The 24,868-nt window shown below is 42.3% G+C and overlaps 2 protein-coding genes and 1 long non-coding RNA gene across 6 annotated transcripts in view; 2 read left to right on the top strand and 1 right to left on the bottom strand.

Moving 5' to 3' along the window:
- Positions 1 to 7: 7 nt before the first annotated feature.
- On the top strand, positions 8 to 6,231 carry LOC142140778 (uncharacterized). The gene is made up of 2 exons (XR_012688566.1): positions 8 to 1,205; positions 5,815 to 6,231. It is a non-coding gene; the product is annotated as an uncharacterized LOC142140778 (long non-coding RNA).
- On the bottom strand, positions 5,970 to 22,401 carry LOC142140776 (transmembrane protein 126A-like). 3 transcript variants are annotated; one of them, XM_075198656.1, is made up of 5 exons: positions 22,309 to 22,401; positions 18,845 to 18,963; positions 15,237 to 15,430; positions 6,925 to 7,036; positions 5,970 to 6,228 (listed from the first exon to the last, which is right to left on the bottom strand). In XM_075198656.1, exons 2-5 carry the CDS (start codon positions 18,952 to 18,954, stop codon positions 6,030 to 6,032), a joined length of 615 nt encoding a protein of 204 aa, XP_075054757.1. In that variant the 5' UTR covers positions 18,955 to 18,963; positions 22,309 to 22,401; the 3' UTR covers positions 5,970 to 6,029. The 3 variants fall into 3 exon arrangements, with proteins under 3 accessions (XP_075054757.1, XP_075054756.1, XP_075054755.1); XM_075198655.1 differs by having other exon boundaries at positions 22,291 to 22,383; XM_075198654.1 differs by having other exon boundaries at positions 22,262 to 22,374.
- Positions 22,402 to 22,561: 160 nt separating this feature from the next.
- Positions 22,562 to 24,868, top strand: part of DLG2 (discs large MAGUK scaffold protein 2) — a 1,188,444-nt gene continuing 1,186,137 nt past the window's right edge. For both annotated transcript variants that reach the window (XM_075198643.1, XM_075198642.1), the window contains exon 1: positions 22,562 to 23,149. In XM_075198643.1, the coding sequence (XP_075054744.1) occupies positions 23,131 to 23,149 (19 nt within the window). In that variant the 5' untranslated portion in view covers positions 22,562 to 23,130. The remainder of the gene's footprint in view (positions 23,150 to 24,868) is intronic.

Genomic DNA, 24,868 nt, shown 5'->3' with positions numbered 1-24,868 from the left:
CCTAGATCATTCACATCTGAAAGAGGCCCATGAATTATGTGCTCTGCATTTTGGTAACTACCAGATTGGCTTCTGCCAGCTTTTTATAAAAGAAAAATGCATTTAATTAGCACAATAGAAGATGGGCATGTGGATTAGGCTGAATTACATTTGGGTATTATAATAGGTTTATTTCTTACATTAAGAAAAATGTTTCTGTATTATGCATTTTGAAATTTTCGTTTTTTTAAAATTGCAGCCCCCTAAAGCAATTGTTGCTGATGTAAATGCCGTTAATACATTTGGCAACATGTCTTTTTCACCAGCAAAGTAAAGGCAGAAAATGTTAATAATGTTATCAAAAACCTCAATTCCCCCCCCCCCCCCCCCAAAAAAAATAATAATGTTGTCCATACGGTTATCATTAATCGGAGATCAGTCTGTTTGAAAAATAAGTGCATTATTTCTAAGACAATATTTCCATTGGGTTGGATGAAAAATGCATGGATTTTTTTTTTTTTTTTCTATCTATATATAAATTGAAATGCAGACAAACTGCTTTTAAACTTAAGTCCTGCACAGTAAGACCCACTGGGGAGTACTTATGAAAGTTCGTGCATTGGCAAAATGTATTGTTCCCTATAGCAATTTGTTTCTAATGCTTGTTAGATGACAGCACGATTCTGTTTTGTTGCCATAGGTAAAAGCACATTTTTCCTGAAAGCCCCTCATTATTTTTGTTTTCAATCTTTATACAGTGTGCGTTCCCTTGTTTCTCAGGGGGTTTACTGTAATTGAAACGCAGTTGAGTTTGTATAATTATTACCATGTCAATATTTTGCTTTCTGTATGTAACAAAGACTTGATTGATTATTTTTTGAATACTTGAAATCTTGTACATAGTTTTGGGAACTAATGCAGCACTATAATAAAACCAGCTACCTTGTCCCAGAATGTAAGGATTGTTCTAGCTGTTATTTCCAATCTGCTTGTTTAAAGTGCATATGGATTACATAATCTCCTATCATCCTGTAGGGTAGAACGAACAGGTTGTGTAATAAACAGATTGCTGCAAGTTGTGTGGTATCCTTTTTCTTACAAATGTGTGGGGGCATGAATATGAAATCTGAAATCATAATAAATTAATGTTTCCTCTTTTCTTCAAACAGCTCCACCCGCATCCTCCATGTCTTGTACTACAGGTGGTATCAATAGATTGTGTGAGGGTAACTGCCTGACGTTTCATATCTACAATGTAGAGGAGTGCAATGCTTTGCATGACTTGTGTTGGTAATGTGATACACACACCGTGAGGGGGTTTGGCCTGCACACCCTAGTTTATCAAATGCATGAAAAGGGCTTCACTGCTGTGACTTGCATACAAACCAAAACACATGTGTACATGTTAATTGCACCTGTGTTCTGGTTTGTAGGTAATGTAATATGCCCGCGGTTCCCAAAGTATGCGCCGCGGCGCTGTCACAGGGGTGCCGCGGGCCAGCCATAGAAAAAACAAACACGTAAACTTTCCAATCCGTGCGGCGCTGGGACCCAGTATCCTCCTCTCTCACGCAGCAGCTTGTCAGTGACAAGCTGCTGCGTGAGATAGGAGGGGGACAGCGTGAGAGGGGGCAGAGGAGAAGGGGCAGCGTGTCTGGGTGCAGATGGGGCATTTTTGCATACAACTAAATAAGCATTTCTGTCCTGACCTAATTACTTATTATATTTATTTTTTACTCTACTTCTAAAACAGGACTGCTCAGTAATTATTTTGGAGGGGTACCTTGAAAAAATTATGGAGACTCTAAGGGTGTCGCGAACTGCAAAAGTTTGGGAACCACTAATATGCACATTATATTGTTACAGGGTTATAAAAATCACTTCACGGATAGCAATATTAACTTTCTGAAATGGGAATAAGCGACATAGAAGCTCACAGGCTGCACAGAATGGTTCTCGGTGAAGCTGACTGGACAAAGTGCTGTAGCTCTTTATTCCAACTTGTGTGTTTTTCAGCCTCCTGTTATGGGTAAGGGTAACTAGCGGGGATCTAGGACAGTGTTTCTTAAACCTGGTCATCAGGACCCCTAACCGTGCATGTTTTCCATATCTCCTTGATATGACTACAGGTGTAGTTATTACTGACTGACACATATGACATCCACAGGTGGTATAATTATTTCCCTTGTCACCTAGAAAACCTGCACTGTTAGGGGATCCTGAGGACTGGATTTCAGAAACGATGATTTAAGGCACCAGACCGCCACTGTTCTGTTAGTTGGGTGTAGAAGGGTTTATTGATTTATAATTGCCTTATTTAACATCCATATTTTATTTTGATATTTAGAAGTTCTTTCAGAGTTAGTTCCTGGTAGCTTTGTAAGTGAATTGGAAGTCACTATGACACTATAATCCCCTCTAGCTGATGCTATATTACCTGTATTGCAGCATTTACAGACCTGCCCACTGCATTAGCCGTAGGGATTAGAATCCATTAAATGAACAGAGTAGAAAATTGGGAACTGGTTGCATTATTTTGTGTCAGTTTACACACTTTTAGACATAGTGCTTAATAATCCATATACATTTTTGTTTCCATTGCCAAGTCTTTTCAATCTAGATGGAGTTTGGTTAAGGTTAGAATACTCCTCATATCAACCTTTCTATGGTTCTGACTTGCATTGCAATGTATAATGAAAATTATAGCTGAAATAAATAGTGTAGCTGGCCCCGTGCACTATACATACACTGTTTAATGAAATCCTTAAATAAATGTCTGTTCTTGTAAAGCAGAGGTGGCTATTGTTGTAGACATGACGTGTTTGAAGAATCTTTACCCATCACCGTAAACTGCTTTGTGAGGAGAGCAGATATTTCTTAGCAAAAATAATTATTCTTTTATTTCTAAACATTGTCGGATATGTATAAAATAATGAATTTTTGACCAGGTAGAAATAGTAGACCAAGCAGTCTCCATTTGTATAACAATTCATTAGTGATTGGCTTGATAAATGAAAGTGGTGGAGGGTTGTATAGTAACCATATGTGGTACAAATCGGCAATATACACATGGCCAATGTTTGAGCTGCATAATTAGCATTCGGGTAGATGCGAGAATACCACGGGGGATGGGGGGGGGATGCAATGTTAAGAGTATTGGCAATAAGGAATAAATGCCACTGTGTGTAATCACAACATGAAATACACCAGGACAAAAGCTGTATGCCGGCTGACTCTGAAGAGGTGGAGTCACAGATGGTGGATCGGTAATCCACAATGTAAGGAGGAGCTGAATGTTTACAAACAGCTGTTTGTATATAAATGAAAAATAATGGTCTACAATGCATTTTAATATTGTTGGAACACAGCAAGCACTTTCAGGTAGCAGTGTTGAGTAGAATATGTCTGTCTAAAGCTGTACATGGTCTCTCTATTTGGTGACACTACTGAGTACATCTCAAACCACACTCTCGTATGTCCACTGCTGCTGCCTTACTTTGGGATGCATCTAGCACTTATACTAGCAGCAATCTCCATGACACAAAAAAGGACAAACAATAATATTAATGAAGCTTCTGCGACTGATGATACTACTACTCCGTTGTCCATCTATGCCAATATAGTGTCATGTACATCTTATGTATCATCAGCATCATCAACATTTATTTATATAGTGCTAGCAGATTTTGTAGCGCTTTACAATTGGGAATAAACATTAATAAAACAATACTGGGTAATGGAGTGGTAAGAGGACCCTGTTTGCAAGCTTACAATTTGAGACATTGGGAGTTTGAAACACAATGGTAAGTGCTACATCATATTGCACATTGGTCCAGCTAGAATGTAAAGGTAAAAAGTATTGAGTGATCAGTCACACAGCAATGTTGGTCAGAGGCTTCTTTTCTTGTGTTAGCTGTGTAGAGGGTGGTAATAGGGTAACCTAGAGAGATTAAGATAGTGGTTGAGAAATATCATATAAGCTTGTCTGAGGAGGTGGGTTTTTAGAGAACACTGGTTTGAAGAATAGAGAAAAGTTTTATATTGTGTGAGGGAAGGAATTCCATAAAGTGGGTAGAGCCCAAAAAAAGTCCTGTAACTGGGAATGGGAGGATGTGGAAGAGAGACAGAGATCTTGTGCAGAACGGAGGTGTCAAGTTGGGAGATATTGAGACCAGTGAGGAGATTAATGTCAGTGCAATCTTGTTGACGGCCTTGTATGTTAGTAGAAGAATTTATATTTGATTTGTTATAAAACAGGCAACCAATGTAGAGACTGACAGAGTGGCTCAGCAGAGGAAGTTTGCAATGAATATCAATCTAGCCGCTGCGTGCATAATAGATTGTAGGGGTTCAAGTCTGACTTTGGGAAGACCAGTAAGGAGGGAATTGCAATAGTTTATGCGGGAGATGATGAGTGCATGAATTAAGGTTTTCGCAGTGTCCTGTGTCAGATATGTGCGTATTCTGGAAATGGTCTTTAGATGTATGTAACATGATTTAAATATAGAGTTGATGTGAGGAACAAAGGATAGTTACGAGTCAGGGATTACACCTAGGCAGCGAGCTTGCGGGGTGGAATTTATGGTCATGTTGTCAACAGAAATAGAATTGTCAGGCAGGAAGCTTCTGTTTTTTTGGTGGGAAAATTATTCAGTTTTTGAAATGGTGAGTTTGAGTTGGCGAGAAGACATCCAAGATGAAATGGCAGAAACGGTCAGTAACGCGAGACAACACAGATGGTGAGAGATCAGGAGAGGATAGATATAGTTGTGTATCATCCGCATAAAGATGATGCTGAAATCCAAAGGCGCTTATTAGTTTTCCAAGAGAAGTGGTGTAGATTGAGAATAGCAGAGGACCTAGGACTGAGCCATGTGGTTCTCCAACTGATAAAGGAAGCGGAGCAGAGGTAGATCCAGAGAAATTAACACTGAAAGAGTGATTAGATAGGTAGGATGAGAACCAGGATAGGACAGTGCCTTCAAGACCTAGGGATTGTAGCGTTTGTATGAAGAGAGTGGTCAACAGTGTCAAATGCAGCAGAGAGATCCAGGAGCATTAGAAGAGAGTAATGGCCTTCAGTTTTTGCTGTGATCAAATCATTGACAACCTTGGTCAGCGCAGTCTCTGGAGTGTTGAGAACAAAAGTCTGACTGAAGAGAATAAAGTAGGTTGTTTGCTGTGAGAAAGTGTATGAGGCGTGTGTAGGTTATTCTCTTGAGAAGCTTGGAGGGGCATGGGTGCTGAGAGATGGGGCGGTAATTTGAGAGAGTTTGGGTCAGAATTTTGGGTTGTGTTTTTTTTTCAAAATAGGAGTAATCACTGCGTGCTTGAATAGTGATCGAAAAATACTAGTAGAGTGAGATTACAGATTTTAGTTTGAGGGGGAAAGAGCACAGGAGACAAGGACCTACCAATTTGTGAGGGTATGGGATGAAGAGGACAGGAGGTAGAGTAGGAAGATGAGAAGAGAGTAGAAACTTCCTCTTTTGTGGGATCAAATAAAGAGAGAGTGTCAGAGGGTGCTACACAGGAATTGAGCCGATTGCTTGTCAAGGGAGATATCATTTCAAGTCTGATCTTATCTATTTTGTCTTTGAAATTGGAAGCAAGATCCTGGGTACTGATGGTAGTCGGAGGGTTTGGGGTGGGAGGATTGAGATGTGTTACAAAGGCGTTTATCATGATATATGTTCTCCAAATACCTTCTTGGTTCAAAGCAAACATTTGCCCAAACCTTCAATATACAAATGTATTTGTCTTTTTAAACCAGCCCTATCTGTATGGATTCAGAACTTTGGTTAATAACTTCCAATGTGTCTTATTTGTTTGCAGGTCTAGAGTATTGGATTAAGGACCATATAACTCAGGTCCTGTATATAGGAGATTGTGCAATACAATTGTGAACTGAAACATTTCTGCAGTAGCATGACTTTCCATGCCAGCAGGTGAACCTTAACCTAGAAGATTATGTATAAGAATTAAATGGATTTGGATGTAAAGAATGGTACATTTTATTATACAGAAACGTTCCCAATGAGCCAGCTACATCATTCTTTCTGTTCCTCAGTATTTGCATCAGAAGGAGGCAGCGTCAGCATTTTTTCATATATGGCATAATGGCTATAGCTGAGAAGCACGCTGAATGCAGCCTGGAACAGGAATAAATACTTCATCTTCAGCAGTACTGGTTTAAAGATCTTAACAGCGAAACGGGAGACACTTTCTGGTACAGGTTTTGTCTCATCTCTGGAGGTGGGATGAAAAGAAAACAATAGTTGGGGGAATTACTGGAAGTGGCCATTGGTCAGAATTTTAATTGTACAAACATTTTATCTGAACAATACATAAAATATTAAACACATTAGAGCTGTTAGTAAAACATGGAACAGTAACGGGCAGTTGAAGACCATGTCTGTGTGTATGATCTCACGATACACCAGAAATTCTATAATTTAGTTTTATTCTGGTTGTTTCTGATTTATTTTTGAATGTTACAGGTAAGTTGTATTTTAGGTTTAGTGGTCTCTTCCTAGATTTTACACAGACATGTACAGTCCTGAGATATGGTTGGAGAGTAGTAAATAAGAAAAAAGTCTCAGCCTCCATTATTGTGATAGGTTAAAGTGAAGAAGATCGAAGCTCTGAAGAAGCTGCATTTTCTGAGTTGAATGGCTCTTGTTACAGAGGTCTATGTAACTCTTCACTTTAAACCTGATCCCGACGGCGCTTATGAACGCTGTACTGCTTAGCTTGGAATAGTGTAGAGATCAAGTGCCCAATATGACCCTATTCTTGGGGCCTAATTATGCTTTTGTTAGATTAAGGGCTGTATTTACTATGTAGAGAAAGCAGCACTGAACAGGCCCGATGGTGGGAATAAGGGGGTAGATATACTAGGGGGGATGTTTAATGTAAATGGATACCGTAAATATAAATACTTACTTGAAAAAATATGCTGTATTAATGGCAGCTGCAAGTGAAACTGCAGTCAGACCTCCCAATCCAGTTCCAACTAATATACCCACTGTGTTATGTAAGGGAGATCGTGGTAGACCTGAAGGAACATACAGGTAAAGGATGAACTATGACACATCACACATGGGCAGAACAATATGACTTACATTTTTACATTGAGAAAAAAAAAAGTGTTTGTTTTAAAGAAGTAACATGTCACTGTTTTATATTACCCCTCTGTCCAGGGGTCGTCTGCTACCTGTTGTTCTTATATTTTTAGTATTTGCCACACCTGGCACAGCTCCTCCACCCAGTCTGTGTGTGTGTGTGTGTGTACATACATACATATATATATTTATCTTGTTTCCACTAAAAATAAGCAGTAGGTGTGGTTTATATTATTGTAATATACTTTGTTATTAGAGAAAGCTGAAACCTTTTTAATGTGAATAAGTGTTAAAAATAAGGCTCACATTGAGTTTTGAAAGTTTCTGTCCTCTCTAATCCCCCTTCACATCTACTAAACCCAACATTCACCCAATCTTTGTCTGACATTTGTTTAGCAATATTAGGGCAGACAAACCTTACATTTTGTTTATTAGATCCCAAACATCTCTTAATCCACAAATTTACCTGTTTGTGGATTAAACGAGATGTTTGGGATCTACCTTCCTCTCTAACCCTGGTGCCAGTAGGTCTACAGTGGGAGATTTATCTTTGAATCTCCCACCCAAAACTACTTCCAGGGTCGCTGCCTCGGGGTCTGGCTCTCCCCTCTGACTGAAAGTAGTACCCAAAAGTGAGTGATCAGCCCCCAGCCTCTTCTAGCTCCACTATGCTTTTTAGGATGCTTTATTCCCCGGTTCAACACTTCCCTTCAATAACCTTTGATGACGGATATTGTCTGGTGCCACAGCGCACATTTAAAATACATTTTATTTTTTATGAAATACATTTGAATAATTTTTTTATACACCTGGGCCTGAATCACACAAATTATAATAATTATTAAAATGCCGAACATCAATAACACTTGTATACATAGTAAGGAAACTGTAAGACCCATATTGACAAGAGTACAAGACTCTTTTGGACTATGGCTATAGGAACGACGTTCACAGTACCACAAACTGGCTGCAGGAGACGTCAGCAGGACAAACCCTAAACGGTGACAAATGCATCGCATTCTACACACCGAGCAGCCGCTTCCTTAGCGACCAGCTACGCTAACCTGATAGATGCTTCTAGTAACTACAGGATGCCAATTTTCCCCATCCAAAAAGTAGCCACTTTTCTTAGGGATTATGGGGAAGAGAAACAATTACACATCTAATGAATGGTGAGCTCGGCAACAAAGTCCTATAACACATATTTAGTACCACGGCTCCCAGGGGTGCCGCGGCCAGGTAGCGGAAAAAAAACCCCAGCATCCTCCCTCCTCGCTTCTCATTGAACGTCGGGCGTGACATCATCACGCCCGACAGTCAATTGGTAAGTATTTTTTTTTCCCCCACTTTTCCTGGCCCCCGTGGCAGAGTGAGAGGTGGAGATGAAGGGCACAGAGTGAGATGAATGGAGATGGAGGGCACAGAGTTAGATGAATGGAGATGGAGGGCACAGAGTGTGATGAATGGAGATGGAGGGCACAGAGTGAGATGAATGGAGATGTAGGGCACAGAGTGTGATGAATAGAGATGAAGGGCACAGAGTGTGATGAATGGAGATGGAGGGCACAGAGTGTGATGAATAGAGATGGAGGGCACAGAGTGTGATAAATGGAGATGGAGGGCACAGAGTGTGATGAATGGAGATGGAGGGCACAGAGTGTGATGAATAGAGATTGAGGGCACAGAGTTAGATGAATGGAGATGGAGGGCACAGAGTTAGATGAATGGAGATGGAGGGCACAGAGTTAGATGAATGGAGATGGAGGGCACAGAGTTAGATGAATGGAGATGGAGGGCACAGAGTTAGATGAATGGAGATGGAGGGCACAGAGTGAGATAGATGGAGGGCACAGAGTGTGATGAATGGAGATGGAGGGCACAGAGTGTGATGAATAGAGATGGAGGGCACAGAGTTAGATGAATAGAGATGGAGGGCACAGAGTGAGATAGATGGAGATGTAGGGCACAGAGTGTGATGAATAGAGATGAAGGGCACAGAGTTAGATGAATGGAGATGGAGGGCACAGAGTGAGATAGATGGAGGGCACAGAGTGTGATGAATAGAGATGGAGGGCACAGAGTGTGATGAATAGAGATGGAGGGCACAGAGTGTGATGAATAGAGATGGAGGGCACAGAGTTAGATGAATGGAGATGGAGGGCACAGAGTGAGATAGATGGAGGGCACAGAGTGTGATGAATGGAGATGGAGGGCACAGAGTGAGATGAATAGAGATGGAGGGCACAGAGTGTGATGAATGGAGATGGAGGGCACAGAGTGAGATGAATAGAGATGGAGGGCACAGAGTTAGATGAATGGAGATGGAGGGCACAGAGTTAGATGAATAGAGATGGAGGGCACAGAGTGTGATGAATGGAGATGGAGGGCACAGAGTGTGATGAATGGAGATGGAGGGCACAGAGTGTGATAAATGGAGATGGAGGGCACAGAGTGTGATAAATGGAGATGGAGGGCACAGAGTGTGATGAATAGAGATGGAGGGCACAGAGTGTGATGAATAGAGATTGAGGGCACAGAGTTAGATGAATGGAGATGGAGGGCACAGAGTTAGATGAATGGAGATGGAGGGCACAGAGTGTGATGAATAGAGATGAAGGGCACAGAGTTAGATGAATGGAGATGGAGGGCACAGAGTTAGATGAATGGAGATGGAGGGCACAGAGTTAGATGAATGGAGATGGAGGGCACAGAGTGAGATAGATGGAGGGCACAGAGTGTGATGAATGGAGATGGGGGGCACAGAGTGAGATGAATAGAGATTGAGGGCACAGAGTTAGATGAATGGAGATGGAGGGCACAGAGTGTGATGAATGGAGATGGAGGGCACAGAGTGAGATGAATAGAGATTGAGGGCACAGAGTTAGATGAATGGAGATGGAGGGCACAGAGTTAGATGAATAGAGATGGAGGGCACAGAGTGTGATGAATGAAGATGGAGGGCACAGAGTGTGATGAATAGAGATGGAGGGCACAGAGTGTGATAAATGGAGATGGAGGGCACAGAGTGTGATGAATAGAGATTGAGGGCACAGAGTGTGATGAATAGAGATGGAGGGCACAGAGTGTGATAAATGGAGATGGAGGGCACAGAGTGTGATGAATAGAGATGGAGGGCACAGAGTGTGATGAATGGAGATGGAGGGCACAGAGTGAGATGAATAGAGATTGAGGGCACAGAGTTAGATGAATGGAGATGGAGGGCACAGAGTTAGATGAATGGAGATGGAGGGCACAGAGTGTGATGAATAGAGATGAAGGGCACAGAGTGAGATGAATGGAGATGGAGGGCACAGAGTGTGATAAATGGAGATGGAGGGCACAGAGTGTGATGAATAGAGATTGAGGGCACAGAGTTAGATGAATGGAGATGGAGGGCACAGAGTGAGATAGATGGAGGGCACAGAGTGTGATGAATGGAGATGGAGGGCACAGAGTGAGATGAATAGAGATTGAGGGCACAGAGTTAGATGAATGGAGATGGAGGGCACAGAGTGTGATGAATAGAGATGAAGGGCACAGAGTGAGATGAATAGAGATTGAGGGCACAGAGTTAGATGAATGGAGATGGAGGGCACAGAGTTAGATGAATGGAGATGGAGGGCACAGAGTGAGATAGATGGAGGGCACAGAGTGTGATGAATGGAGATGGAGGGCACAGAGTGTGATGAATAGAGATTGAGGGCACAGAGTTAGATGAATGGAGATGGAGGGCACAGAGTTAGATGAATGGAGATGGAGGGCACAGAGTGTGATGAATAGAGATGAAGGGCACAGAGTTAGATGAATGGAGATGGAGGGCACAGAGTTAGATGAATGGAGATGGAGGGCACAGAGTTAGATGAATGGAGATGGAGGGCACAGAGTGTGATGAATAGAGATGGAGGGCACAGAGTGTGATGAATAGAGATTGAGGGCACAGAGTTAGATGAATGGAGATGGAGGGCACAGAGTTAGATGAATGGAGATGGAGGGCACAGAGTTAGATGAATGGAGATGGAGGGCACAGAGTGTGATGAATGGAGATGGAGGGCACAGAGTGAGATGAATAGAGATGGAGGGCACAGAGTTAGATGAATGGAGATGGAGGGCACAGAGTTAGATGAATAGAGATGGAGGGCACAGAGTGTGATGAATGGAGATGGAGGGCACAGAGTGTGATGAATGGAGATGGAGGGCACAGAGTGTGATAAATGGAGATGGAGGGCACAGAGTGTGATAAATGGAGATGGAGGGCACAGAGTGTGATGAATAGAGATGGAGGGCACAGAGTGTGATGAATAGAGATTGAGGGCACAGAGTTAGATGAATGGAGATGGAGGGCACAGAGTTAGATGAATGGAGATGGAGGGCACAGAGTGTGATGAATAGAGATGAAGGGCACAGAGTTAGATGAATGGAGATGGAGGGCACAGAGTTAGATGAATGGAGATGGAGGGCACAGAGTTAGATGAATGGAGATGGAGGGCACAGAGTGAGATAGATGGAGGGCACAGAGTGTGATGAATGGAGATGGGGGGCACAGAGTGAGATGAATAGAGATTGAGGGCACAGAGTTAGATGAATGGAGATGGAGGGCACAGAGTGTGATGAATGGAGATGGAGGGCACAGAGTGAGATGAATAGAGATTGAGGGCACAGAGTTAGATGAATGGAGATGGAGGGCACAGAGTTAGATGAATAGAGATGGAGGGCACAGAGTGTGATGAATGAAGATGGAGGGCACAGAGTGTGATGAATAGAGATGGAGGGCACAGAGTGTGATAAATGGAGATGGAGGGCACAGAGTGTGATGAATAGAGATTGAGGGCACAGAGTGTGATGAATAGAGATGGAGGGCACAGAGTGTGATAAATGGAGATGGAGGGCACAGAGTGTGATGAATAGAGATGGAGGGCACAGAGTGTGATGAATGGAGATGGAGGGCACAGAGTGAGATGAATAGAGATTGAGGGCACAGAGTTAGATGAATGGAGATGGAGGGCACAGAGTTAGATGAATGGAGATGGAGGGCACAGAGTGTGATGAATAGAGATGAAGGGCACAGAGTGAGATGAATGGAGATGGAGGGCACAGAGTGTGATAAATGGAGATGGAGGGCACAGAGTGTGATGAATAGAGATTGAGGGCACAGAGTTAGATGAATGGAGATGGAGGGCACAGAGTGAGATAGATGGAGGGCACAGAGTGTGATGAATGGAGATGGAGGGCACAGAGTGAGATGAATAGAGATTGAGGGCACAGAGTTAGATGAATGGAGATGGAGGGCACAGAGTGTGATGAATAGAGATGAAGGGCACAGAGTGAGATGAATAGAGATTGAGGGCACAGAGTTAGATGAATGGAGATGGAGGGCACAGAGTTAGATGAATGGAGATGGAGGGCACAGAGTGAGATAGATGGAGGGCACAGAGTGTGATGAATGGAGATGGAGGGCACAGAGTGTGATGAATAGAGATTGAGGGCACAGAGTTAGATGAATGGAGATGGAGGGCACAGAGTTAGATGAATGGAGATGGAGGGCACAGAGTGTGATGAATAGAGATGAAGGGCACAGAGTTAGATGAATGGAGATGGAGGGCACAGAGTTAGATGAATGGAGATGGAGGGCACAGAGTTAGATGAATGGAGATGGAGGGCACAGAGTGTGATGAATAGAGATGGAGGGCACAGAGTGTGATGAATAGAGATTGAGGGCACAGAGTTAGATGAATGGAGATGGAGGGCACAGAGTTAGATGAATGGAGATGGAGGGCACAGAGTGTGATGAATAGAGATGAAGGGCACAGAGTTAGATGAATGGAGATGGAGGGCACAGAGTTAGATGAATGGAGATGGAGGGCACAGAGTGAGATAGATGGAGGGCACAGAGTGTGATGAATGGAGATGGAGGGCACAGAGTGTGATGAATAGAGATGGAGGGCACAGAGTGTGATGAATAGAGATGGAGGGCACAGAGTTAGATGAATGGAGATGGAGGGCACAGAGTTAGATGAATGGAGATGGAGGGCACAGAGTGAGATAGATGGAGGGCACAGAGTGTGATGAATGGAGATGGAGGGCACAGAGTGAGATGAATAGAGATGGAGGGCACAGAGTTAGATGAATGGAGATGGAGGGCACAGAGTTAGATGAATAGAGATGGAGGGCACAGAGTGTGATGAATGGAGATGGAGGGCACAGAGTGTGATGAATAGAGATGGAGGGCACAGAGTGTGATAAATGGAGATGGAGGGCACAGAGTGTGATGAATAGAGATTGAGGGCATAGAGTTAGATGAATGGAGATGGAGGGCACAGAGTTAGATGAATAGAGATGGAGGGCACAGAGTGTGATGAATGGAGATGGAGGGCACAGAGTGTGATGAATAGAGATGGAGGGCACAGAGTGTGATAAATGGAGATGGAGGGCACAGAGTGTGATGAATAGATATGGAGGGCACAGAGTGTGATGAATGGAGATGGAGGGCACAGAGTGAGATGAATAGAGATTGAGGGCACAGAGTTAGATGAATGGAGATGGAGGGCACAGAGTTAGATGAATGGAGATGGAGGGCACAGAGTGTGATGAATAGAGATGAAGGGCACAGAGTGAGATGAATGGAGATGGAGGGCACAGAGTGTGATAAATGGAGATGGAGGGCACAGAGTGTGATGAATAGAGATTGAGGGCACAGAGTTAGATGAATGGAGATGGAGGGCACAGAGTGTGATGAATAGAGATGAAGGGCACAGAGTGAGATGAATAGAGATTGAGGGCACAGGGGTTAGATGAATGGAGATGGAGGGCACAGAGTTAGATGAATGGAGATGGAGGGCACAGAGTGAGATAGATGGAGGGCACAGAGTGTGATGAATAGAGATGAAGGGCACAGAGTGAGATGAATGGAGATGGAGGGCACAGAGTGTGATAAATGGAGATGGAGGGCACAGAGTGTGATGAATAGAGATTGAGGGCACAGAGTTAGATGAATGGAGATGGAGGGCACAGAGTGTGATGAATAGAGATGAAGGGCACAGAGTGAGATGAATAGAGATTGAGGGCACAGGGGTTAGATGAATGGAGATGGAGGGCACAGAGTTAGATGAATGGAGATGGAGGGCACAGAGTGAGATAGATGGAGGACACAGAGTGAGATGAATAGAGATTGAGGGCACAGAGTTAGATGAATGGAGATGGAGGGCACAGAGTGTGATGAATAGAGATGAAGGGCACAGAGTGAGATGAATAGAGATTGAGGGCACAGAGTTAGATGAATGGAGATGGAGGGCACAGAGTTAGATGAATGGAGATGGAGGGCACAGAGTGAGATAGATGGAGGGCACAGAGTGTGATGAATGGAGATGGAGGGCACAGAGTGAGATGAATAGAGATTGAGGGCACAGAGTTAGATGAATGGAGATGGAGGGCACAGAGTGAGATAGATGGAGGGCACAGAGTGTGATGAATGGAGATGGAGGGCACAGAGTGTGATGAATAGAGATTGAGGGCACAGAGTGTGATGAATGGAGATGGAGGGCACAGAGTTAGATGAATGGAGATGGAGGGCACAGAGTGAGATAGATGGAGGGCACAGAGTGAGATGAATAGAGATGGAGGGCACAGAGTGTAATGAATAGAGATTGAGGGCACAGAGTGTGATGAATGGAGATGGAGGGCACAGAGTTAGATGAATGGAGATGGAGGGCACAGAGTGAGATGAATGGAGATGGAGGGCACAGAGTGAGAGATGAAGATGAAGATGGGCACAGTGTGAGTTAGCTGTAAATTATTATTTGACAGAAATATAATTGAAAAAAATATATAAAAATAGTCTTTTCCCTTGGATTTATGTATATTATTTTTGCATACAACTAAATAAGTATTTCTGTCCTGACCTAAATACTTGTTACGTTTTTTTGACCCAACTATTTATAAAACGGGACTGCTCGGTAATTATTTTGGAGGGGTGCCTTGAAAAAATTATGGAGACTCTAAGGGTGCCGCGAACTGCAAAAGTTTGGGAACCACTGATTTAATATATTACTTCCTTGAATACCAAGGGAAAATATAGGCCTACAGTCCCTTTAACAATTGCACAGTTACACTTTTTATGTGAAAATAAATGTTCTATACCGGCCATGAGGGAACTGGGTATGAGGATGTCATAAAAGATCTTGGTCTGGAAGAAGGGGATGCCGGCCACTACCAGGGAGGGCCAGAGGAAGCTGGGTCGGACTTTCAATATTTTGCTGAATAAATTGTTGGCCACCAAACCAGAAGCTGCTGTATTTGCGCCAATGAAGACACTTCCATATTCAAAAATCCTCCTGTGGAACAGAAGTAGGGAAAACAGTTATAGTTAATTGTGTAAGCTGAACCAAATCACTAGGAACTGGTCACATGACTGAGCATTAGGCACTGTAGACATGTCACTAGCTTCTAGTGAGCAGATAAACTTCATCTTCATGAATATCCATACAGCCTATAAATTGGCTAATGAGGGGTCTAATTAAACATGACAACAGTTTTGATAAATTAAATATGTTTTTTGGTTTTTTTTCAAAACATTTTTATTGAAGATGTTCAAACATCAATCATACAATACAGTTCGTTTTATACAGAAAGAGAAGCATCAATTGTAAATACCATCAACATACATGTACATAAATATTGTTAAATTTTTTATAGATTCTACTTGAGGTTTGACAACACCTCGCTACATATATTCCAGGATATATATATCTGATATTAATATATTATATGACTGTAACATGGAGCAGAACAATACTACAATAAGATGACATTTGGGATGAGAACAAATATACCACCCTCCCTCAATGAGAGGAGCGTTCGCAACATTACAGTTTCCCCTCCCCCAACCTATCAGGGTGCGGAGGGATCAGAGGGAGAGGACAGGCCCGCCCTATCATCTCATACAAAAATTGGAGGGTCTCGAATAAATACCCTTGTTTCATACCACAATGTCTGGTGAAAGCATTCATAAAGTTGGTTTCGTAGTTGGGAGGGTAGGATATTAATATAGGTTTCCCAAGTCTCAAAAAATATGCGAGTTAGGGTACTCTTCCGGAGAGAAGCCTCCAGCCAGTCCATTCTTAGGAGAAAGTACATATTTTCTTTAAACAGATCGAGTGTTGGAGGGGCGTTCTGGATCCACATATGGAGGATCGATTTCCTAGCCGCTGCAGATATTACCATAAGCAGCCTTCTTCCTCCTACCGAGGTTCGTGTATCAGAAGGCAAAATACCCATTCGGGAGTGAGTGGCAAATAATTAACTAAATCTGCAGTTGCAAACCTCCATACCCGGGTCCAGAAGGCCCTGATTATAGGACATGCCCATAAACAATGGTATAGGTCTGCTTGGGTTTCACCACATTTAGGACACCTAGGGCTAGATTTACTAAGCTGCGGGTTTGAAAAAGTGGGGATGTTGCCTATGGCAACCAATCAGATTCTAGCTGTCATTTTGTAGAAGGTACTAAATAAATTAAAGCTAGAATCTGATTGGTTGCTATAGGCAACATCCCCACTTTTTCAAACCCGCAGCTTAGTAAATCTAGCCCCTAGAATCAGCTGAAAGACCAATAATGTTTCGACGATGTGGTGAGAGGTAACCCCTGTGGAATATGTTGAATAACATCTCTGCATATATAGAAGGTGGGAAGAGCTTTATCGAAGTGGCCAATCCTTTCAACAACACCTGTTCTGTTAATTGAGGGAAATGGCGCAACCATCCACTCAGGCCCGAATTTATTTTAGTGTGATTTATTATAGTTCTCAGAAAAGCATAGTTGGACGAGATCGCTCCCCTCTTGGAGGAAACAGCTAATAATAAAGTATCAAGAGGGTTATCCCAATCCACTGCTGTGAAGAGCGATATCACCTCTAGGACATAGTGCTGGGCCTGAATGAAAGAAAGACCACATGGACCCAAAAATGGGAACAACTCCAGTGCCTCCACGTGGCGGAGTGGCTTTCTCCCAGTCCTGTTCAACAACTGTCCCACTGTCTGCAGCCCCTCCCTCTCCCACATAGTAAAGGGGCGAGCCGCCACGCCATTCTGAAACGCGGGGTTTTTGATAAATGGTAAATGTATAGATTTATAGGGATTAAGATGAAGTTTATGTCTCAGCAACAAGAGGGTTTTCAAGAGTATGAGGAGGCAACTCCTGGTAATTAAATATGTTTTAATAGTTTTCTTTATGTGAATCAAGTGTTTGTAGGCATCAAAATCTGGCAGAAATATAAATATTTTATTATCCTATTAATACCCTGTAAAGCATTTTGAGTTAAGACATTCTGCACAGAATTTTTTTTCATATATTTAAATGAGATAAAGGCACCATACATTGGCTTGGCTAAGAGAAAATTAAATATTGATCATACTTTTCAAAAGAACAACAGTGCCTCTAGTGGACAAATTACAAGATAAAAACGTAGCTTGTCACAGGGTCCCTACTTTAATCATCTTGAATCGGGGGGTGGGTATTATTAGGGATGTTATGCGGAATGAGGGATTGGGGTGCTGTGACTTTGATCTTTCATAGAGCCAGTAAGCTTCAATAATGAGCTCTTGGTGTTAATATACATGTGTATCTGTCTTCTGAGCCTGGGCCTTACTAGTGAGTAAAGAGAATACACAATTTGCTGTGCAAATGTCACTCAGGGAAACAAAACCAGCTATCAGGTCAGTAAATGGGGACTTCATCATCATCATCACCATTTATATAGCGTCACTGATTCCGCAGCGCTGTACAGAGAACTCACTCACATCAGTCCCTGCCCCATTGGGGCTTACAGTCTAAATTCCCTAACACACAGACTAGGGTCAATTTGTTAGCAGCCAATTAACCTACTAGTATGTTTTTGGAGTGTGGGAGGAAACCGGAGCACCCGGAGGAAACCCACGCAAACACGGGAGAACATACAAACTCCTCACAGATAAGGTCATGGTCGGGAATCTAACTCATGACCCCAGTGCTGTAAGGCAGAAGTGCTAGCCATTAAGCCACCATGCTGCTGGTGGCAGGGTTGCATTATGGCACTTTTGCTGTAGATGGCAAAACACCCTGTCTATGCACCTGCCCCTGTGCACCGGTATTGGAAACCCCGAAGCCCGTGGTATACCCTGATAGCTGCACGACATTCCCACACAGTTCTGTGTGAGAGCAATTTATATAGAGCTCCAGGGTAACGTTACTAGGCAACAATAACTATAGATCACTGGATTTACATGTTATGTGTACAGCAATGACTATAGATAACTGGATTTACATGTTATTTGCACAGCGATGACTAGACCACTGGTTTTACATGTTACTTGTACAGTGATGACTATAGATACTGAGTGTGCTGATATATAACTTTAGATTTGGTAAGATTCACATTACAAAAGTATATTTCTGTATGTTCTGTTCTATTCTCCAGTTCTTACTAAAAAAAAAAAAAAAAAAAAAGTGAAACTAGGATGTAGGTAAAACAGTGGCCCAGATTGCAGGCCTAATAAAACAGACCTGTGCAGGTCTCTAGAATTAGATATCAGGTGAGCCCTAACTGTTGTGCTTGGCCCTTGTAGAGGCACAATGTACACTAAGATGACTAAAACGGATAAAATAATTATATACAATTATTTGACTTCTTCGTACCATTGACCCTACTCTATTTCTAAACATAATACTATGTAGGGGTCCTCTTAATCTATCTTTACAGGATGTTACTTACTGGTCAAATTTGGGCAGCTGTGTAAATTTCGCCTTCAGGAGACTCGCGTCACTACTGGGCAACGTCTTCGTTACCTCCATGGTTTGATTATTACCAACCAGCTCGGACATGTTTTATACCTGTAACATACAGAAAAGCACAAATAGCATTGGAGAAATGAGGATCTCACATGAACATGAAAGCTGAGGTCTGTGACACAACGTCTGACCATGATGAGAGTGTACCGATTACTGACATGTTCCTGAAGGGGCAGATCAACCCACATTTACAGTTTGTGTCTTTGATTATTCATAATAAACTAATAGCTAAACCAATACACAGGGTCGCCTATGATATGTGTATGTGTCAGATGGTCTTTAGAAGTACAATATACCCATGTTGGAAGTCTTTTTTATTTTCACTTTATTCCTACATAAAAAACGTAAATAAAATATAATTTGCAATTAAGTCCAGCCTGCTGAGTAAAACCTGAATTAAACAGACACAAAATTTGTTTCATATAGAGGTGCATTTGACCCTGCGTCTTCCTATATCAGTGTGACAGGAGACTCGCATCACTACTGGCGATTGGGATCCCTGCTCCTTCCACTATATAACTCTCAGTCTGTGGCTTCCTGCTGCCTCCATTCCCCTCCTCACATCATGTCACATGCAGTCCTGTCCTCAATAACACATCACTCATCTCCTGATATACTCTGTGCTGCAGGAGGACCCTGCTCCTTCCACTATATAACTCTCAGTCTATGGCTTCCTGCTGCCTCCATTCCCCTCCTCACATCATGTCACTGCCCCTGTCACATGCAGCCCTGTCCTAACTTGACACATCACTCATCTCCTGATATACTCTGTGCTGCTGGAGGACCCCGCTCCTTCCACTATATAACTCTCAGTCTGTGGCTTAGTGCTGCCTCCATTCCCCTCCTCACATCATGTCACTGCCCCTGTCACATGCAGCCCTGTCCTCACTAACACACCACTCATCTCCTGATATACTCTGTACTCCTGGGGGCCTTTTAAGACCAATAGAAGCGATATAGAGAAATGTCTGAAAAATGAGGAATGATTCCTTTTTTTACTATATGTTAATTCAAAAAAAGAAATGATTTAGCCAATTTTTTTTAAGCTTTTACATAATTACAGTTTTGTTTACTATAATAGTTTAAAGGGTTATCCTGTTAAAACATAATTATTTGTCATCCCCCTAACCAGCTATGAGTCACCAATAACAATTTAAAAAATATTTTACTATTGAGAAAGCAGGGAAAAGAAGAGGTGCAGAATTTGTTATTCTGATTGACTGAGCACTAAGTCACTCCGTGCAATGGATCTAACAATCCAATCTGCTGCAGCTCCTCTTCCTCGACAGATCATTCTTCCTCGGTGAGTTGCTAAGTAAAATTTTGGATGGCATTGGATCTTTGCCAGAAATATACAGGAGCAATTTGGAATTCCATGTTCTATAAAATGTCAGTATATGTACGCATGTATAGTGCCTTGAAAAAATATTCAGTACATTTTTCCCATAAATTTTTATTTCTTTTAGAATATGAATTTTTATTTGGGAGTCATATTTACACAGTGTCCATCCCACCAAAGAAAGAAAACTATTAAACCATAAAGTAATAGCAATTTAAAAGTGCATAGATCATCATTTAAAATGAAAGATAAACCACTTCTGGCAGCTATTATTAGAGGCAGTAGTGTTTTTGGGTAAGTGTTTATTAACTTTGAACACCAAGATAAAGCAATATTTTACTATTTCTCCTCTTAAGTCCACCCATTCTTCAACAGCATGGAGAATCCTGTGGATAGCATTTAATATAATAATATTTAATATGCACTGGCTCCTGAAGGGCCTCAGAGTGGGAGGGTTGTCATTGCTGGGCCCTCCTAACCTCCGGGCCCCACAGTGCCTGCACTTCCTGCTCTCGCAGTAGTTCCGCCACTGCAGTCGGGTTTTAACTCGCCACCCATTGCTCCTCAGGGTTGTCAGTTGAGTAGTAAAATACCCCTGTGGTAACTTGAGAAGAGGAGTGATGAGCGATAGGGATAACTGTCGCTTCTCCGTAAGAGAGAACAATTTCCTCATCTTAACCTGCAGCACAGTGAATCGCCAGTGTACCACAGTGAAAACATGTTTGCCTTTTTTAATAAACTGCAATAATCACAGCAGTAAAACAGAGCATTTAAGCAGCAAAGGTTGGCCTCCATCCGTCTTTATTTAAACTTCACTTTGTATAGGATGTTGATTTATAAGTTTCCAACGTGCTAGTCTCTTTGCCCTCCTTCGATCTGTTTTAATTTGTGCATTATAGACAATTATTTATCTTTAATTTAGGGTGGAATCACAGAAAACATAACAGCATTCTGACACCCAAAACCAGAAATGTGGCAATCCTAGTTTAAAGGGGGAGGGGGGGGGCAGCCTTTTTGAGTGCAGGACATATATTTAGCCTATCTATGTACTAGTAACACTAATTAGGCAGCAAGCACTTTAAGATAACAAAAGTTCCTAGTGAATTGATAGGATGCATTCTCTTAAGTACTGATTTAGCATACAAAACGGCTGTTAAAAAAAACCTGCAAATGTGACTTATTTTAAACTGATTTACACAGTTACGGATAAGCGCTGACAACAACGGGTTTCTTTTCTGTTTTTTGCATCCATATAGGACTTTTAAATTGCAATGCAGCGGATAACCTAAGTATATAGTTATGGCCATGCACTGTCATATTTCTTTTCTATGACTTATTTCAGCCATGCCATAATATTTTGCAACTGTCCTTTTCACCTATTTCCCACAAGTAATATCATAAATATAGGACAAATAATTTAGGTATATATATATATATATATATATAAAACGTAATTTGTGTCGCGGGGGGCGGGGCCAAAATGACGCGATTGGCCTCGTCCCGCCCCCTCCCGCCCTCCAAAATGGCGTGATTCACAGAGAATCGCAACAAATGACGCAATTCTCGGTGAAATCCGGGATGCGGGAGAAATGCCATCTCCCCCGGGGAGACTGACCCAAATTTCGGGAGTCTCCCGGACTTTCCAGGAGAGTTGGCAAGTATGATATATATATATATATATATATATATATATATATATATATATAAAATCCCACACAGTATTAGCAAACTAAGCCCATGTTACTGCAACTTGAAAAACGTATGTTGAAGAACAGGAGCCAAGCATCACGGCAGATAAAAGGAATTGTGTTGGAAGGTCTGATTCTATATACACCAAGAATGCCTATATCACATAATAAGGATTTATTATAATGGGGGCAGTATTTAACATATACTAGGATTCCTGTCACAACAGTATACCACCCAGCTCATACATGTATAAACGTAGCCAATTATAATACTGGTCCCAGAGAGCATGTCCCACAGGACCCCCACTCTCACCTACACCCCAGGAACATCGAGCTACCCACGTCTCAGCTCCGCGTCACCTTCAATCCCTTGCCGTCATGGGCGCAGCCATCTTGCCAGTCACATGACCCAGCTGCGGGAGACACGTGACCGCGCCGCCTGGACCAGCTGCTGCTGCTGCTGCCTCTGTGCACTGTGTGTGTGTGCACTTGACATGACCCCCTTCCTCTGTGCCTGATGAGAGGGAGATTACCAGCCCCAGCCATGTCTGATCCTACCCACTGCCCTGGCATGGCCTCCTGGAGCAGGGATTGGCTCCCCCACCTCCTAATCCCCTCTCTGCCTGGGTGCCTGAGACCCCTGTAAATAAAAACAAACCCTACTGCATTGGCAGCAGCTGGCACACACAGGGAGGATGAGCTGGTGACTGGGATCTCTGGGATATACATCTACATAGCAATAGATCAGGAGCAGTGTCTGTGTGGATGGAGTGGCTGCTGCTGTACACTTCACCCCTGTGCACCCAGTCCAGCCTATGGATCAGTGCCTTCTGCAACCCAGCAAATGACTTTCTGAAAACTTCTGGAGCTCTGTTTTACCCAGATGGCATTAATTTTCTATGCATATTTTGTCTGGCTCAACTCTGATCTAGTAAAAGCCAAATAAATACATGATCTGCCTGCACACTTCTTTTTTTTTTATGGATCTTTAATGTGATATTAACCGCATTGCTTCACATTCCAGTCTTTTTTTTTTTGAGGGAGCACTGGACTGTAGTCAATATAAATATACATTTTTTTGCATTAACTGAAGCAAACCTGGACTACTCCTGGTTGTAGAGATTAAACCAACTGTTTTGTTTCCTCAATAAAAGCCAGGGGGAGTCAGGAGTAATACTAAGAATGCCAGTGAAGAAGAAAGGTGGGCACTTGCTATTCCTCTCAATTGCATTTTTTTTTTTTTCAATGTAAGATTGGAAAAGGCTTAAAAGTTATCTAACTTTGGAAAAAAATGATTGTTGAAGTGCTTGGAGTTTCTATTCCATAAAACATACACCATGCCCATTTCATTATCTTGCGGATGCTTTTGTAAATTTAAATAGAGTGGTTTGCTTTGAAAGAGGAATGTTATAAAGTTGCTGTTATAAGTAAATGTCCATTTTTTTTCATGCACAACCTGCCATTGTCATATTTTATTCTTTTATTAAAGTGCTTTTAAATATACATTATGTACATGTCTGACATGTGACATTCCAAAATGTATCAAATAATATTTGACAATTTGTTTTAATTAAATTGCTTATTAGAATCTTTTTTTTTTATTTTTTTAAATATGGTGTAAAAATAGAAAATCACACTTAATAAGCAGAACGTATGCTTGTTTTTGATCATATATAATGTTTTGTTGCTCCGTGAAGTTTGTTACTATTTGTGGAGAACGGATAAGTTACACCACTTCACGGAAACCAGTAAGGATACATACACACGGACACTTGGGGGTAAATGTATGAAGCTGAGAGATTTCCGGTGGGTTTGAAAAGTGGAGATGTTGCCTATAGCAATCAATCAGATTCTAGCTATCATTTTGTAGAATGTACTAAATAAATGATAGCTAGAATCTGATTGTTTTTTTCAAATCCGACGGAAAACTCTCAGCTTGATACATTTACCCCTTGGTTTTCTGTTGCCTGTGTATGGGCCAGTAGTGTATACCTGACAATGTTCCTTATTTAGAAGTACTTTGTAGCCATTTTTCTATATGGTGAATGCACATCAGCGCAATGAAATATTGGGCGCATAGCAAACACCCGTGTGTATGTATCCTAAAGATGCTGACACATTAGGTTATAAAACGCAGTTTGGTCAAAATATTCAGTAGAATTCACTTATACATTTGAACCTATGTAGTTTTGCGTGATTTTGGCACTCATGCGTCCTTGGGTCGGGAGAGGTGTGACGGGGCACGATCGGGGCGTTCTAACATACCATGAGTACAGTACAGGCATATTCGCGCAATTGTGTGCAGTTACAGACCAGGACATATACGCATGTCCAAGCCGTATTATTTCCAGTTGGTCAAGGCTAGGTGAAATAGCGGAGGATGATGATGGTCGCCAGCAATAGGGAGCCACTTCTGATTGGCTGTCTTGAGAGTGTTCCGCTGATGTTGATAGGTGCTTTCTTCGTTGCACACTTAAAGTCCCAGCGCCGGTCGTTATTGTGGAGGTAGCCCGAAGACCAGGAAAAGGAGGTGATGACGAAACTGGGCTCTCTTTCCTATTGACTCCATATGGGGCCCAGATTTCTTTAGGGACCCCACTGGCCCAGAGAAAAATGGGTCTCAGAGGAGAGATAATCCCACAATTATGATATGGGGTAGAAAGCAGGGCGGTTTCTACATTTTCGTTCACCAATCTAAAAAGGCTGCAGAAGGGTGGGAGCGCTGGAGGACCATTTGGCGCTCCCACAACCCACCACCCTCTGCACCATCACACTGCTCCAGTTTTTGGCTGTTGTGACACACAATGGAGACTTGGAAATATGGCTGCAAGGAGCAGCCCCTGGCTAGTGCACAATGGAGGTATTAATCTTCCGCTACTTCGTTCTGGTTTTTCTCCACAAGACAGCAGAGAAATGAGGG

This window comes from Mixophyes fleayi, chromosome 2 (genome assembly GCF_038048845.1).
Source record: "Mixophyes fleayi isolate aMixFle1 chromosome 2, aMixFle1.hap1, whole genome shotgun sequence".
NCBI classification, from domain to species: domain Eukaryota; kingdom Metazoa; phylum Chordata; class Amphibia; order Anura; family Limnodynastidae; genus Mixophyes; species Mixophyes fleayi.
The sequence above is the reverse complement of the archived record's forward strand: the minus strand, read 5'-3'. Positions and strand labels throughout refer to the sequence as shown.